Source organism: Orbicella faveolata, unplaced genomic scaffold (genome assembly GCF_042242905.1).
Source record: "Orbicella faveolata isolate gen_17 unplaced genomic scaffold, um_ofav_v1 contig_25, whole genome shotgun sequence".
Classification (NCBI taxonomy): Eukaryota; Metazoa; Cnidaria; class Anthozoa; order Scleractinia; family Merulinidae; genus Orbicella; species Orbicella faveolata.
The window spans coordinates 8,162,553-8,180,148 of record NW_028301553.1 but is presented as its reverse complement, the minus strand read 5'-3'; the positions used below and the strand labels follow the sequence as shown (position 1 = coordinate 8,180,148).

Here is a 17,596-nt window from a genome sequence, read left to right as displayed (position 1 = left end):
CCAAAATATATCTTAATTGTTGAAGGGTTTAAGACTTGCAGTGAACTGTTTTTCTTTTCTCTAGAATGTAGAGGATGAAACTGGACGAAGGTTTAAAAGCATCACAAACGGCAGTACAGTTTAAATAACAAATTAATAAGTAGTTTTATTGTATTGTCTGAGACTGAACATTTAACCTTCCAAGTCCTGAACTTTGATGTTCACTTCAAAACTCATAAAATAATTATCACAATGTGTTAATTGACACTGCATAAATTAATGCTTTGCATATGTTATTTATTCAGGTTCCTGCTTATCAAGAGATGAAAAATTCTGACTTTCATTTTCTTAACAAAGGATTACTCTAACAACATTTTTCTCTTCATTTCATTTTCACTATGCAGACATAAATAATGTAAATATGCAGACATAAATGAGACATTAATAAAAACTTGTATTTCTTGCTGTGCATCCTGCCAACTTACCCCAGTATTCCCTGACTTTACTTGAAAACAAAAACATTTCATCAGACTTACACTCCGTTTAAAACACGAACCCTGACTATTCTGATATGCTGTTGTAAAAACTAGAAGTAACATAAAAAATGTAAAATTTTGTTGGCCATTAACATTGATTAAATAAATACAAAAAAGAAATGGAAGCCTGAACTTTGATTCTGGCTTTTTCTTTTACCAGATTTATTCCTTACAGATAAGGAATGTCAATTTTTGGATTGCAGCATCAGTTTAATAATTTAATTAACTAAATAGAGACACTTGGTGTCGGAAACATTCGCAATTATTGAGAATACATCCTTAAACAACTTGTGCGGGACTACAGTTTGTAAATAACAGTTTAGCTCTCAACTTTTAATAAATTAATTAAATGTGAAAAGCTTTGCTTGAATGGTTACTAATAACTTATTTCAAAACCCCATTTACGCAAATATAAAATATTTAAAAAGTTAGCGTTTAATCTTTAGAAGCTAATAAGAACACTTTTTGAGGGCACAGAAAATGATTGAAATCCACAAAGAAAATGGATAACTTGACCCTTCAAGGGAAAACTAAAACACTTGACCTTCATTGTTGAATGTAAGTTGCATCATTGCATCAAATGAGTCAAGAAATCTAACTAAACAGGCTAACCTGAGTGCTACCCTAGTTAACAGGAGCACTTTTAAGGCTAACTAGTCAAGAATGTTATTCAGGCTAATCAGGGCACTGTTCAGGGAAACTAGATTGCTCTAAAGGCTATCCAAAGTCCTGTTAACGAGGGTATTATTCAGGCTAACCAGAGTGTAATTTGACAAGGAGACTTATGAATCATAGACTTGACATGTCAATGACAAAATGGCAAACTTTGCATTCTAGAGTTGACCAGCTAGTCCTGCTAAATATCAAACCTTGATAATTTTTAAACTATTCTACTACACTCCATACTGTACCAAACAAATTACCGCACTGACCAAATTAAAGTGACTTCTTGGAACAGTAAAATTTAAACCAAGTTTGGTTGGAATAGCTGAACTAAATTCAATAATCTTTTCAACTTTTCAATAAAACAGCAAAAACAGTTGGAAATTCTACAGGAGCACCTCAGCTGGTTGTGGCTTAAGAGGCTTATCCCTATATAACATAGTCTCTTTTGCAGCTGCCTAGGTCAAAGTCACGCATTGCTCTCCATCACAGTGTTGTGTGACTCTGGCCTGAGCAGCTGTGATGGAGACTGTGTTTAATATGGCAAGATGCAAATAAACTTATGAGTGATAATAATACTGACTTTCTCTTTTTGTACAACATTTATGACATTTTGAAAGTGATTGCAAAAGAATCTTGTGAGAAACAGCCATTTTCTTTGGTGATGACTTTTTACGTTATTGCTATTTCTCATCTTCATTGTCAGGCTGGTTTGTATGGATTGCCCAGTGATTTGCAACATGAATCTTTGATCTGTTGTATCGCAGGGTTTTACATCTAGTGGCGATGCTTGTAATACACTTGCGCAACACTGCAGTCTTCTGTTCTTTGCTGACTTCTTTTAAAAATCTCTCTGACACCTCAGCTGTAGGATAAAATAATAAATAAATACAAGAATAAACCAGATGGTAAAATTTGAAGTCCTGTTCTACACCACGCATTGGGTGTCAGAAATTAAGACCATTCCTGTAGCATGAAGAATTTAGGTGCCTTGCCACATGTACTTTCTCTAACATAAGATAAGGTCTGCACTTGAGCTTACCAGCCTGTCAGGCCAGAGATGATCTCTGATTTCCCTTGCATGAAGTGGCTAAGAGTATTCCTATTCCACACCAAGTCAACAGATGTTTCTTCTTGCAAGCTTAACTACTAATGACATAGCTCTATGAAAATTCTAGGCTCGACTTCTGCCACCTTCTTGGGTCTGCATGCCTCCCCAAGAAGAGAAACAGTGGCTGGTAATAGTGCCTATAAAGGTTCATATAGTGTCTCTAATCAAGAGACACTGACAAAAATTGGAGGAGCTACGCATCAGAACAAAGTGTTTCTGTCAATACTGACAAAGTCTTGAACAGTACAAGAATCTAATGCATGTATAGTGATGTCACTTTACTGACGTCATGACTTGATCAATCAAAATCATACTTTGTATTGCATCAATCACATTTGGGTCAAGCTGCAAAGTGCCACGCTTCCCCCCTGTGACAGTCGATGCCTTTAGAACGTCATCTCCAAAAGCCAACTCAGCCAGACGAACAGCAAAGTGTGTGGGTTGGCCTGATCTTGTGAGACAATCTAGATACTTTTGACGGGGAAGGGCTACATTTGGGTTTCCTCCAACCAAAACATAAGAAACTAGAGGACAAAGAAAAAAAGAAAGGTAATTAAGTACTATAGCTGTAATTTATTACAAACTTTTGGATTGGAGCAGCCACATTCCAAGGCTGTGCTTAACTCCAGTTTCTGTAGTATCGAGAAAGTCAGCATCTGGGCCATACCACTGGAGCTTATCCTGATACATGTAGTAAGAAGTGAATAGGAGTATTTCTACTCCTCCCTAGGTGAGATGCCAGTATGTCACAGGGTTACCCCCAGTGTTAAATTTGTCAGTATTCATTAATATTCCTTGGTGGCGAGAGGCATTGTGAGAGAAAAGTGTCCTGCCCAAGAACATGATGCAATTACCCCAGGCAGGGCTTGAAACCAGACTGCTCGATCCGGAGTCTAGCGAACCATTCATTAGGCCACCGCGCCTCTCGTCAAGGGTATTGCTAGTCCATTAATCATTCTCTGCCCCCATTCCTCCCAGGCCCTGGCATTTTGTCAGGTTGCCTGAGCAGTTTTTCTTAACCATTATTTCATACTCATCGCTGGAGAGATGCAGTTTGAGTCAAAAGTGGACATATTGCCCAGGAATACAACACAATCACACCAGCACACAAACCTGGACTGCTGATTCAGAATTCAACATATTAATCATTAGGCCAGTGTCTTCCCAAAAAATGTTTAAAACAAGTATATCTGGTCAGAAAAGGCTTTACAAGGCTGACTGGTCTAAGAAAAATCCTAGGTGCCCAGCACTTAAGTGTATATGAAACAAGTAAGTTTTCCCACTGGTCAAAAGGCAAACATTAGTCGCCTGTAGCACCCCGGATGCTTCTAGAGCAGAACCCTGATGCCAATGATGAAACAACAAAAGGACAATGTACTCATTGTACAGTCAACCACAATCTAAAACATCTACCAGCTGATTCAGAAAATTAAGAGATATTACACAGTAAAAGATGGAAAATACATAATTTTAGCACATGTACTTACAATCAGGAGTCATCTTGATGCCAGACACAATGACGCTTTCTGTGGATGCTGGGCCAGGTTTGTATATACTTCCCACTACAGGTGGGAAATCTCCTTGGTATTTGCATGCCACAGCCACGTTCTTCTCCGGGGAATCACCATCCCTTTCATGTTTATAAGTTTCTTGGATACGCACAGTATAGGCACCAAGATTATCAATTCCTTCTGGTCTGGTACTGGGACTGCTCTCAGAGCCACTTGATGCCACACTGCTTCTCTGCATTTGACCTGGACCCAAGCTCTGATCTGCTTGTTTTGACAGCATCTTCACAGCAGATGGCAAATGGACAACTGTTATGTCTGGGTCAATGCCTGGTGGTACATGAACATCCTCCTCTTTGCCTCCTTCCCTGGAATTGGCTATCGACTCTGATCGCACCCGAGAGTCTTGTGTTTGTTTTAGACGAGGGGTTACATTGCGTCCACTACCAGGAAGAACATCCTGAGCACCATTTTGTGGTTCCTCTTGTTCACTGTCAGATGATATTCGGACTGCTGTTGGTGTATGGCTTGAGCTTGGTTGATCCAAAGTGTCCATGTCATCACACTCATCATAATCTTCATCTGAATCAGCATGGGAATCCTCATGTTCATCATACTGCATGTCATTGCCAACTGCCATGGAAGGAAGTCCTCGGCTATCATCATCCTTCCTCCTTATTCTAACTGATGGTCTTTTCCTCTGAGGATTGCGTGCTCTCTTGCACCTCTGGGCAATGCTAGTCACGCAACCTTTCCACAGGTTTCTCTTCTCTTCATTAGACGTGTTTGAGGCAAATTGCTGAAGGACTTCCACTAAAACAGCGATTTCAAGAAATCAATTGTAAATTCTTATGTCTCTTTTTTCAAATTCAATAAAACCTGATTCTATGTTCTAAAATTTAAGCAAAAAATTATCCATGTGCGGGTGGCAGTCATTAAGTAGCCTAGCAATGATTGTTAGTGTAATGGACTCCTAAATGAGAAGGTTGAATTTGAGTCTGTTCAAGACCGTTGCATTGTGAGCTGTTGGGCAAGTTAATTTGTGATAATAGGAGTTAAGGCTTATCAAAGACAATGGTTTATTCCTGTATCTGAAAATGTAGTGAGTTGCATTTTGTCTACTCTGCCTGGGTGGGATGCTGGTCAGGTCCCACCCCTCCCTGTCATTTTACCAGGCACCCTGCCTTAATGTTTGCACTTAACAATTTATACTACCAGATGAAAAAAGATATTGTGAGAGTAAGGACTGAATCTTATAAAGCATCAATTAAAACTAATGAAAATCCTACAGAAAAGAAATGAGGTTCAACCATAAATGGGATAAAATAAATCTAGAGTACACGTAAATGTTCTCTGGCTATGTAGAGTTAAATGTATTGAGCATCTGTTAGAAAAAAAATAACATTAATTTTGCTGGCAACTATTTAATGCCGCTACCCAATCAAACAACCAATGTTCTTCTCCAAAAATGACTACTTCATCACCACTTGTATTTTTTTCTGGTCAACACATTGTTCATTTTCTTCCAGTATCACATATTTTTCTGTGAACATGCTGTCTGACATTTCTCTAGAATTTTCAAACCAATAAAGACAGTATCCTGGCTGCAGAAAACTCAAACTCTTTAATTGTATATGGCCAGAGAACATTTACCTGAACTTTAATTTAAGTATTGCACAAAAAGGTTTTCTTACATTTGATGGCATCCAATATGACTGGGTTTAAAGCAGCTTTTCCTCCAATTCCATAAGGTGTCGATTTGATCAAAACATCAAGTCCAAAGAGCTTCTCTGCCAGGCGCAGGGCATAGAACTTTGGCCGACGCTTGGACTTTTCCAACGCATCTTCCAACTCATACTTTGTGAGCAGCACATGTGGATTGTGACCAACTGATACTGCAAGATAATGACATCACTGATAATTACTTGTATATTAATACCAGGTAATCATGATAATTTTCCATACCAAATCAAATCAGGCAGTTTTTATCCAAGTTCTTGATGCTGAAAATATTTCAGTTTTTGGTGTTCACTTACTGACTTCAGGACAGGTCAGACATAATTACAATTATGTTAATGTCAGTATTTCTCCAAGTTTTTAAGGATATAGAACTCTTCTATCACAAATTAAATGTAAATTCCTCTAAGCAATTATTTATAACATTGTCATTTATATGTTCCCTAAAAATTGAGTTGGAATACATAACTGAATTTTAACAATTTTCTTCAGAAGTCTGTGATTCTCAAGCAACTCATTGTTGCCCAAATTGCTGGAAAATGTCTTGCTCACAAAGAGGAATCTTCTGCCACCAAATTGGATTAGACTGTTGCACTGGCTTCATCCAATCTGTCAGTTCATCCTGTTAAAGCTTTCAAACTTCGAACTTAATGGGAACTTCTCATCCCTCCTGTAAGATGAGTCTATTTCCTTACCAAGTTGTAACAGGTCTCCTCTGGAAGAATCCTGGTTGTTCTTTTGATAATCAGCAACTATGGCATTGAGACACGCCTGCCACTGAGTTTGATTCTCCTGGTTGGGATGCTCTAAGACATAGTTATTGATAAGCATGGCTGAAAAGAACACATCCAAAATGAATCAATCGTTAGCAGGAGCATTGTACAATATAGAACACATATTTTCAACACTCCTTATACTGTTAACTGCCCCTTGTAGGCCCTGGGCTTGTACAACTTTGCAAGGGGTTTTGGATGGAGGCTTATTTCTTGAAGAGGAGGGGGGGTGGCCTATAGGCGGAATTAAAAAAAATGAGCTACAACAGTGTTGATCAAAATATGTTTTTCATATATTGGTTTTTAATTAAGCTTTAGAACATCACAATAAATTAAATTCATTTCATTTTAAACTAGAGAGGGGCTTATAATCAGAAGTAATATTTTGTTTACACATAGATGGGCCCCTGACTGTGTGGAGGAGGGCTTTGGTATGTCATACAGCTGTAGTATTTTTAATCTTAATGTGGTCTTCTTCCTTTCAGACCACAAGGTCTTTCCTTAGCCAATTCTCTGTCATTTTCACTTGCTATATGGGGGGACACTTATTTCAGATGTAGCACCCGCCCTTTGGTATGAAACGGGGCACGAAAATGCAGTAGTACGAGTCATATGTCTAACAATCCAATCTGTTTATTCAGCAACGATGTCGTGATGACTTAGGCTTACAAATCATCCGGGTTCAGGACTGTCAAAGACTGTAATAAACCATACTCATAAGTGGCTTTGGGTGAAGTGGCTTCGGCTGAAGTGGCTTCGGGTGAAGCTAAAACTAGACCAGGTAGTGAAGCTACAAAAACACTAGGTAGCGTTTCAAGACGTTCACCTTCACACGAGGAGAAGTCAACTAAACGTCCCGTATCTAAACTAAAGCATGACGAGATGCATCACACAATCAAAACGGCTGAGAAGGCGTTACATCAGATAATAGGGACTTCAAGCAAAGACAACGCGGACGGCGACGGGAACGCCACAAGATCAGGGAAAAGCCAAAAGGTCCACTGCGCATGACTGGCGGGAAACAAGTTGACGTTCTGCGTTCAGGCCCGACGTGAGTGAAGCTCATTTCGCGTTGTCTGAAAACGTGAGTTTTGCTTTCGTCTCCTCTGCTGTGTCAACGCTAAATAACCCGTGTTACTAATTTCGAGGAACTTTAATGCTTGTTTTCTCTTGTTATGTGAGATATTTCATTTTAAAGAAACGTTGAGAAATCTGAAGCAAACTCAAGCCAGTCGGCAAACATGTGAGTACCGTGAAATATCTTTTTGAACGCTAATGTAAATAAAGACAACTTACACGAATTTCAATCGAAATTTTTCCTTTCGAGAAGTACTCAAATGTCAAATGGCTCATCATGGTGAAATTCTAACACATTTAAAAGGGTAGACACCATTAAAACTTGCGTAGCTGTTTTGATTTTCAGTCGTAAGATCAGTGGTTTACTTAGATCTTTATCAGTCGGCACACTGATTTGTCGCGCCAGTCTGAGTAAACATCTGCTGATAATAAGTTTGTTTACTTCATTGTACAACTCAGCGAGAAGGGGCAAGTTGCGTTTGTGGAAGCGAAATTCGGACCGGCACTCGTCGTCTTCAAACCATTGAAGTTAAAATCAGGAAAGGAATCATAAGGTTGGTCGAGATCATTCGACCGGTTTAAATCGTACAAGAGTAGAAGTTCGTGATCGTTTAACACACCTTCATCGTGGATTATCAAGAGTTGATTGCGAACTTCTTTCAATGAAGTGATCCTAGTTCATCCTGATAAACAGAGGACGAATATCGATAATGTCAATAAGCTTGACCATGCGGAAACCGCGGTTTCCGACGGTGCTGCTTAATGTTTGTGAATTCTCGACACAACGGCGTTGTCTCCCCAGCCCTCTCACAGGTTTCGGCGTTCCCGTCGCCGTCCACGTCCCCGCTGTTTAAAGTCCCTAATGCAAATCTCGAATTCACATACCACGTTTCATCCATGAATGTAAAGTTAGAACATACATTGTATATTATAATGAGTGCAAGAGAGTTACCTGCATTGAGTAAGTCTTTTTGTGAGACTACACTTTGTGTGCTGTTGGCATCATCTAGAGAGAGCAAAATATTATGGACTTGAAATTAAGTTTGAACAGGCCACATTCAATTGTTGTCATATTTATGAGTATCTGAGAATGAAAGCTAAATGAAAATAATAATTTATATTATTTGAGCTCAGTAGACATTTGCTCTGCGAGTAGTGTCATTGATCATGCTACGTTATGATGTAAGTTTGGTACTTGTTTGCTTATTAGTTACCATGTATTTACGTCACTGGTGGAAAAACTATGATAAACAACTTGAAATTTCTTGTTATTATTATTATTATTATTATTATTGTTATTATTATTATTATTGTTATCATCATCATCATCATCATCATCATCAACATCAAAGTATCATTATCATTATCATTACCAGTTCTTTGCATGGCAGCATCTGCAGCTGGAGATACATGGAGTTTTGCTCCTTGTTGCGTGGAATGACTTGCAGTTGGAGTCATTACTGTTTGTGGCTGCAAAGTCAGTGTGACATGGGCCTTACTGGGTGATGGCATTACATTTGTAACGCTACTGGGTGATGGCGTTACAAGTGTGACATATCCTTGAGATAAGCTCTGCTGTGACGAGGCTGGTGTGCTGGGAGAAGGCTGACGTTTTATACTCTGCATACCAAAGTTATTAGCCACCAATATTGCTGGTTTAGGTACATAATGGCTAGGTCCTGATAACATGCCTACAGGGAGATACTGTTTTCCAGCACCTCCAGTTACTGTACTTGAAGAAACAGGACAAACTGTCGGCGGTCTTTGGTGGTGAGGGTCAATCTCTGCCACTTCCTTCTGTCCAGTTTTATGCACTGCTTCATTTTTATCAGCAAGGTTGTAGACTGGGCCTCTTTCTTGGTTGACATATGGAGAATGCTGTGAAGGTGCTGGTATACGTTCTATCAAAGCCGGACAAGAAGATCCAGATTGAGTGCATGACAGTGTTAATTTTTGTGCTGGTGAAGTCAAAGTCTTACTGTACTCAGCCTGAGGAGATGCATCTCTGAGTTGACTACAAACTGTTGCAACCTCTCTTAGAAGCGATGTAGTACTTGCAGTTGTAGAAATTGGAGGTTGGTTAATCAAAATGGATGCCACAGAACTGATTCCATTTGGCAAGGAATTGCCTTCCCGAACAACTGCATTACAACCATCTCCCTTTAGAGAATTCTCCCCAATGCCTGGCTGAACTTGCTTAGAGCAAGCAATTCCATTAGCTTTACTGTCAGACTCACAAGATACCTTCATCACTGAGCTATCTTGCTTATGCTTTAACACTGGCAACTCACCTGCCGAGGATAACAAACTTGAAGTAACTCCTGATTTGGGACAAGACTCATTCTGAGAATCTGAAACTAAAATCACACTGGGTTCATTGCGAGAAATAATCTTCTCAGAAGCATCTTCGTTATCAGCCATAGCTCTCATTGCAGTCACATTTAAAGAAATTGCCGAGACTTGATCTCTTCTTTCTGTGGTTGTCACATGCATGTTACTTTCAGAGGGAAAAGATGCCAAGCATTCAGGTCTTTTCTCATTTTTGGAGTCTCTACACGAACTACAAGAATCCAGAATTGGCTGATGCACAACATTAGCATGAGGTGTTGTTTGGATGATAACAGGTCCCCCATAACAACTGTGGGAAGAGTCTTTGCCAAGCTGATCTAGTTTTTCACTTATTTTGGTCAATAATTCCATAACTGTTGAATGAGAAGACACATCATCTGTATCCAGCTTTTCTAGTTTAGAGTCCAAAATAGAAATTTTCTCCATCATCTGTTTCTGGTTGGTCACTAGGTTTTCCTAGGTATAAAATGAAACATATCAAAGTTACCCATAAAAGAATTATGTTTATATTTTTACTAGTGATACTATGTTTGATTTATGCCTCTTGAAGAGTTGTGAAGAAAAGAAATCAATGATTGTATAGAAATGTTTTGGCTCTTGAGAATCTTAGACACCATTATTCCTTGAAGACACTCATGTGCATGTTTTCTCAGCCTATTACAAATCATATATTAATGTTACGCTGCTTTACAATTAATTCAATCCTGTCATTTCCAAGTATACTTCTTGCGATCCAAGTTCAGAGACTATACTTCAAATATTCACTAGAGGCCATTTTTCTCTGGTTAACAATCCCTAATAAGGTTGTTCCAGAGAATATTCACAACCTACCCACATACAGGAGGCCTTTTGCAGGGTTCAAAAAAAACTTGAATTCCACCTGCCCTTGGACAAGCAGCTCTTAAATTTTGCTCACTCTGAGCAAGTCTTAGGTTGCACTTTCAATGATTAAGTTGGCAGACGACTTCGCTGATCCCTTGCCCACTGGGCAAATGGGAATGAAAAGTTCCTTGCCCAGAAGGAAAACCTTCTTGTCCCGGATGACCAGATGACACTTTTTTTGAGTCCTGCTTTTGGTATTAAATCTCTCACTCACCCAACCGTCTGGAAATTCCATTTTAGCTTTACATACCGACAATTTTCACTTTTAAAGTTTCCCTTCCCCTTTGGAATTCTTAATAATTTTCTTGGGATTGGAAGAAGAATTTCCTAGAATTCTCAATTCCTGTGAGAAACCTGACTTTGTATTGATTGTTACAAAGAATCTGAATGTTCATCACTCTTCAGGTCCATGTAAATCTGCTTGTGGTATCAATAAAGGATAAAAAAAAACCAGTCCCTTACTATTAAAGCATCAGTCTTATGGACCTCATTGCTGTGAGTAGTCTTCATTGGTGCTTCGCTTTGGTTTTGATCTGCATTATCAGCAGGAGGATCTTGCTGGTCTTCCTTGTCATCACCATTGCTGTTATGCCCTTGATCCACCTGATTGTTGCATGCAGTAACTTCAGCTTTTTCTGGAGGATCTGTGTGCTCTTGTGTTCTTGATTCACGATTCTGTTGTAAGAGGCATGAGGGGGATGCCTTTGCAGAGTCATTGGGCCAATAATTTAAATGAAGACTTAGTTTAAAGGAGCTTTGTCATGGTTTGCACATCTTGAAAAGTTCAGCCTAAATTTTTTAAAGTTTGTTGTTTGTAATGTGTAATCTCCTCCACCCTTAACCATCTTTGTTCCTTTATGGATTATTCCTATCTAAGTAAATGACTATTTTCAGGCTTTCCTTCAATTTCTCGGTAATTTTGTACATGGTCAAACCATTACTGAGCTCCTTTAACTTAGGCTGGTTTAGAAACTGAGTTTGGGACCATAAGGGATTCCCTGACATGCCGATGTCAAGGATCAACAACATGAGCTGCAGTTCATATGGCCTACATTTAGATGGAGTGTAACAGGACTAGCCATTGATTTTAAAAATGCTGCAATTATAACCTAAAATTCAGCTATTAAATAACCAGCCCAATGCTTCTTGTAATATTTAAAAGTTAAAAGTTCTTAAACCTGTCTGCTTAAAGACATAAAATATGGCAGCGCAAAGTTTATTATAAATAACTTGCTGAGCGTCAACAACAATGATTTAAATGCTGTTGGATGTTGTACTTCACTTTAATTTGCACTGTGTCAAATTCATTAATGGCGTATGTGTTGCAAAAGTAGAAATGATAGTCCTGATGTTCTACCACTTAGCAACAGGAGATTCATGGCAGCTAGGACCACTTAACAGTTTTTTGTAAGTCTTGCAGCCCATACCATCACAACTAAACTGACCAATCAGTATCATTCACTTGACTCTAAAGATGACTTCCATTCAGGTCGTCAAAACAGACAGTCCCCAATATTTTTTTTTTTTCAGAACAACCCTCACCCAGACAACCAGACACTAAGACCCACATGTACATGTACTCAGTTGATACTGTACTGCTGCTTTCAAACCATTGGCAATATTAACCATTCTACGAGACATATGTACATTAATTGACTAGATACAGGCACAACATTGAAAATGGGGCAATGAAAACAAAGTTTTAAGTATGGCAAGATATATTTTGCATCACAAGATTTACAGTAAGACATTTTGATGGCTTAACTGAAGGATTGTTTATTGTTAATATAAACAACCCCCGTTTATCAGCATAGTTAAATAACTTTAATTATTACTTATCTTGAATCAGAGACATCTATATTACATACATGTATCTCTCAATTAATCATTTAAGAATTTGTAATAGAAATACTACAAAAACTACTGTAGACCCGTGAGCTCGCAGGATCATTTTATCTTAAGAACGAAGAGGCCTTACGGGCAAATTAATGAATAAGATGTACAAAAACTGTACCTGAGGTATACAAGTTCCATCCACATTATCGTCGCCTCTTAATCTTTTGGTTACATTAATCCATCCCTGACACACAAAATAAACATGGCAGTTAACATCAAATATATTGTAGAATGGATGACAAGAACTGTGGATGTACAAATGACATGAAGATGTGGCCATCACAGCTTTACATTTTAAAATTAGTTTCTAAGCAATTACAAATTAAGCTAAAAAAAGGATTTGCAGGCTTTAACAGGATACAATTAACACATGGCTTCCACACTGGTGCTGCAGTACTCCACTGACTGAGCTATGAAAACTAGTACATTGGGAGCTGGTCAATTTATTGAGTTCAACTTAACCCCTGCTTTAAAAAAAAAAACATTTCGAATACCTCAAGTGCACTGTCATCCTTTGGTGCTATCACTCTCTTGTTTGAAGCTAAACAATAAGAAAGAAAAGCTATCATTATACTCATTATATGACTAGCTCCATGAGCGGGCAATATGAATCAAATCCTGCACTGTGATCGGCTACCCGCCGTGTTCCGCAAGAAAAATTTCCCCAAAAGCCATATAATAAATGCTTTATTGACCAAGCTTGTTCAGTCAAGATGGCTGGATATTGGCCTTGTTCTTTTTTTGCGAGTTTCTGGACCTCGACTCCACCTCAGTCCATAAACACACATAAAAAGAACTTGGCCAATATCCAGCCATCTTGACCTCACACTTGGTCAATAACCCATACATATGATATATTATACATATACATATTTGATGATACATATGACTTAGTATGGGAAAAAAAGCACAGTATGTTGTTACCCAAGCAGTACCCATTACAAACCTTTCTTTTCTGGCTCAAGTTTAGATGCAAACTCTTTCACCTGCAAGAAGGAAAGTTAAAACTCAACACTTGAAACAACACCAAGCCAGTTAAGACTTGAAAGAGGGACACATGTACTAAGAACAACTAGCGAGACAATCTCAGATAGTGCAGAGCGCAATTGATAGCTCTGGTACAGTAGTCCCATAAGTACTCACCCCTGCTCGGTTCACTTCCGGTTTGTGTCTACCTTGGTAGTCTGCTACGGCTTTTCCCCTTTGCAGTGTGTATGTTTCAAGGTTGTATTTTCATTCAAGGTCCAAAAATTACGCACAAATTAATTACTACTGGTGTTTTACGTTGATTTTCGTTCATTTTAAATTCAATAATACGCTGAAGCAGCAAACGTGACAATTTAGCTCTTCACGCCAACTTTGTAACTTGATACTTTTGTTTTCCTCACAAAGGCATGTAATATGAAACCCTTGTTTTCTCCAAAACATACGGAAGATGTCCTTGTTTTTTGGAGATAAATGAAAGAAAGTTAAATATCTTATGTAGTGATGAAGAAACGGAACAGAAACAATGTTGTTTTACTAAAAATGCAAATTTTTACGGATGAACAAGAACTAATTTAATTATCAGATAGTCACGAAATATCACTTTCTTTTTCTGTTGCCACCTTTGTTGTTAACAATAAAACAATTCAAAATTAACTCACAACGGTATTGATGGCTGAGAAGCATTTCAACGAAAAGTATTGAAGATAAACAGCGCTACTTGGCCGATATGAATGAGTCTCCTCAAAGACTGATTAAATTAATTTGCGCTTTCATCAGGTGCCACGGCGTCTGCAGCAATATTTGAGCATTTTCCTGGTTTCTTTTGTTACAAATTTACAATTTGCAGAGTATTAAAGCCACTAACTTGGGAACTTTTTGATCTCTCTTACAGACACAATTAAGGCAAGAAATAAACAAGCCGCTAAGGAGAAACAATACATTTGAACCCTGAAAAGCACACTATTGTAGATTGAAAACAGCAGATGATATTTGTTGAACCGACCTGTGTGTAATTCTAAAAGCTACGCAGCCACAGTAACGTTTCACTTTTGCAATAAAAAGGGACAATTGGTGCTACCTGAAAAATAACTGCCGTCCTTGGTCACATGACATGATATATAAAATACCGCGTGGAAAGATAGTGTATAACACTAACGATGCTAGAACGCATGCGTCTTACATGTTGAGCTCTAAGTTAAGGAAAACCACTCAACATTTGTGCGTGATTCCGTATGCAATGTGTCCTTCACCTAATATAGAAGCCACGAACGCTAACTAATCTACGCATGCGTTTAGGATAAGTTGGTTTTGTTCTAAGGAGAATGGTACCACAAGGAGAGCAAGGGGTTACCTGAAACAAATATATAGCTTTGCGATGTTCAAAGCTAAGTGACGGCGATGGAATGTGTTTTACGTAGAGTACACATGTACCTTTCCCACCCTACCCCCAATAATTCCTTGCCTCTAGACTAATTAATTAATTTCAATTAATTAATTAAACAAACATTAAAGTTTACACCTTAGCGCCATAGGGCCATAGAGCCATAGCGCCATAGCGCCATAGCGACTTAGCGACTTAGTTCCTTAGCGGCAGGCAGCTCCCATAACCATCCCAATAGTGCACTCTGCACTAAAAAGCATTCTCACTAGCCCCAAAAATATTTCTTAGTATTAAGGTTACAAATAATTATTAAAGATGTTCTCCCCAAAAAAATTCACTTGCTGGCATGTTGGGCAAGCAAATGACAGAATACACTGTCTAGCCTGATTGCAAAATCCACTTTTAGTCCCTGGCTAATAGGCACAAGTTTCTTTGCACCCCGATGAAGTTGACCTATTACATATGTACATAAATGTGTAGTGTATCCTCTCTTCAGATTGACATCTCCCTGAAGTAGACAGTCACGGCCCTGCAAGGTATGTCCACTTGAGGGAGACTTTGTTGTTTTTCCTGATATAGATGCATAATAGTCTCTTAATGAGCTCAACAAGTATATCATGGACCCATAAACTCCCTATCATCTCTAACCTGTGCTGTTGTCTTTGTTTTAACTTGTCTGGCAATCCAGCGCCAGTTTTTGTCGCCTTCATCTCTGTTCAAAAGTTACGAGAAAATATGTGTAAGTGAGTTATAAACTAAGCACTTTGAAAGTCTGTGTATGCACACTACGTGCTGGTGGTGAAGGACTTTGTAGAAAATATACATTGTTACAATCCATCATAAAGTCTTTCTTGCCTGTAACTGATCTAACCACTGCACATGAAGGTAAAGGAAAATTAAAACTGGGAATATCTGATTATATCCTCCAAGTGATATTCTCTAGTTTTCAACACTGAGCTCTATTCGTTATACAATTTTGTGTTCTATACTGTACATAGGATGTCCAGTTTTCATCACAAAAAAATTGCTTTATGTTTTACAGTGTGGCAGAAAAAAAAATTGGATTCCACCAGACTTACTCTGATCATTTTTCCTAGCCAATATTATGTCACTTTATTAGTTCTGACAAGCAGAAGTTTACAGAAAAATAAAAATGAATATACTTAACATCCACTCAAATACAATTTAAACAGGAGATCAAGACAACAAAATAATACTTTTTTAAAGCATCCAAGAGTCTTTTCTTTTCTTCTTCACTCCACTCTGTTTTTGAATCCTTCGTCTTTGTTGTATCGTTTTCTGTTTTTTTATCCCTGGGGCATGTCTGTGCTGACGATTCAATTAACACTGCACTCTGTTTCAAAAATAGAACAGTGTGACATAAACATAAACTTTCAATTTTTGGGGATGTTGCATATTAAATCCATCAGAGTGGACTCCTAGATAGGTAAGGTAAGGTAAGGTAAGGGTAAAGACTAAATGTGAGCCAAGTGGCCCGTAAGGCTGGTGCTTATCTCCTGTTTCTATACAGCATGAAGCAACTAGGAGTATTCCTATTTCCCTTGGAGGGTATGTTAATCTAGCAATAAATTTGCCAGTACCCATCTATACACCTGGGTGGAGAGAGGCACTGTGAGACTGAAGTGTCTTGCCCAAGAACACAACACAATGTCTCTGCCCAGGGCTTGAACCCAGACCGCTCAATCCAAAGGCGAACACACCAACCATGAGGACACTGGAATAGGCACTATATAATGTCTTTACTAATCATTGCATTCACCAGGTGGTACATAGCCAGCATGCCTTGTTTTGTTTGGATTACAGCAGTCACTGCACAGCTGTACGTAATGCTGCACTACCAAACAAAGATATGGGAAAACATCACTTTTTTTCATTGAACAATTCCTTTAGAAACATACTGTAATCATCAGGGTGTCCCACTGACCATTAGAGAACACATATCTTTTTTTAAAAAAAGAATCAATATCAAAATACAAAATCTCCCGTCTTCAGATCCATATACTACTGTTACTGGTAGGAAGAATTTTAAAAAAATCTTGTTGACTGTCTAATTATGTCCTGTATATGAGAAGAAACATCGAAACTAGCTACATTACGGATGATTTTGGTTTTGATCTCAAAGCTGATTCTTTTAGTTAATTTAAATGGAAATTATTCTTCATCCACAGATTTAATCTTAATCTTTATCTAACCAAGTCCAACGGGACAGGGTGTGGATATTCGGTAAATACGTTTCTACGTTCAGCGCGCTTGTACGTAAGATTACAAAGTAAAAGTGAAATATTATTAAAGCTAAAGGTTAACATGTAAGCGTTTTCTCTCTATAAGACTTACATTCCACTTCGTTCATTTGCCTTCAGAAGGATACGAAAACAATCTTGTCATAGAGATCTCCCCGAACATCCTGTATGATTTCCACGTCATCCGACATTTTTTTTATTTGAATCTGCACGATACCGAAAAATTTTTATTTTCGCCTTTAATTTTCCCTTTGGCGAACGATAAGCCGCCTAAAACAACGCTTTACCGTGTTCGCTAATCTTTTAAGATCTTACCTTTCTTCGACGTGACATCTCGAACGGGCTGTTTGAAAAAACAAGAACGGCGCCCTCTAAAATCTTCCCAGGTATAAGACGTCTTTCGCACGGCTGAGGACTCCCGTCGGGCGTCGAGCGGCGTCTAAACGCGTGCGTGCG

General features: G+C 38.5%; 1 protein-coding gene across 3 annotated transcripts; it reads right to left on the bottom strand.

The window, feature by feature from the left end:
- Positions 1-119: 119 nt before the first annotated feature.
- LOC110050196 (uncharacterized) lies at positions 120-17,576 on the bottom strand. Of its 3 annotated transcripts, none has more exons than XM_020756084.2 (14): positions 17,456-17,576; positions 16,097-16,233; positions 15,528-15,591; positions 13,458-13,497; positions 13,006-13,052; positions 12,630-12,695; positions 11,078-11,317; positions 8,758-10,189; positions 8,337-8,390; positions 6,230-6,367; positions 5,492-5,692; positions 3,777-4,610; positions 2,604-2,813; positions 120-2,043 (listed from the first exon to the last, which is right to left on the bottom strand). In XM_020756084.2, exons 1-14 carry the CDS (start codon positions 17,471-17,473, stop codon positions 1,862-1,864), a joined length of 3,663 nt encoding a protein of 1,220 aa, XP_020611743.2. In that variant the 5' UTR covers positions 17,474-17,576; the 3' UTR covers positions 120-1,861. The 3 variants fall into 3 exon arrangements, with proteins under 3 accessions (XP_020611743.2, XP_020611744.2, XP_089149409.1); XM_020756085.2 differs by having other exon boundaries at positions 11,078-11,290; XM_089293283.1 differs by having other exon boundaries at positions 11,078-11,218.
- Between the last annotated feature and the right edge of the window lie 20 nt (positions 17,577-17,596).

Bases quoted from the DNA above. Each gene is read 5' to 3' on its own strand.
- LOC110050196 (XM_020756084.2), bottom strand. The intron at 11,318-12,629 runs GTACAGTTTTTG...GACTCTGCAAAG, and splicing joins ATGGAACTTGTATACCTCAG to GCATCCCCCTCATGCCTCTT. The intron at 2,814-3,776 runs GTAAGTACATGT...TTTGTCCTCTAG, and splicing joins CATCAAGATGACTCCTGATT to TTTCTTATGTTTTGGTTGGA.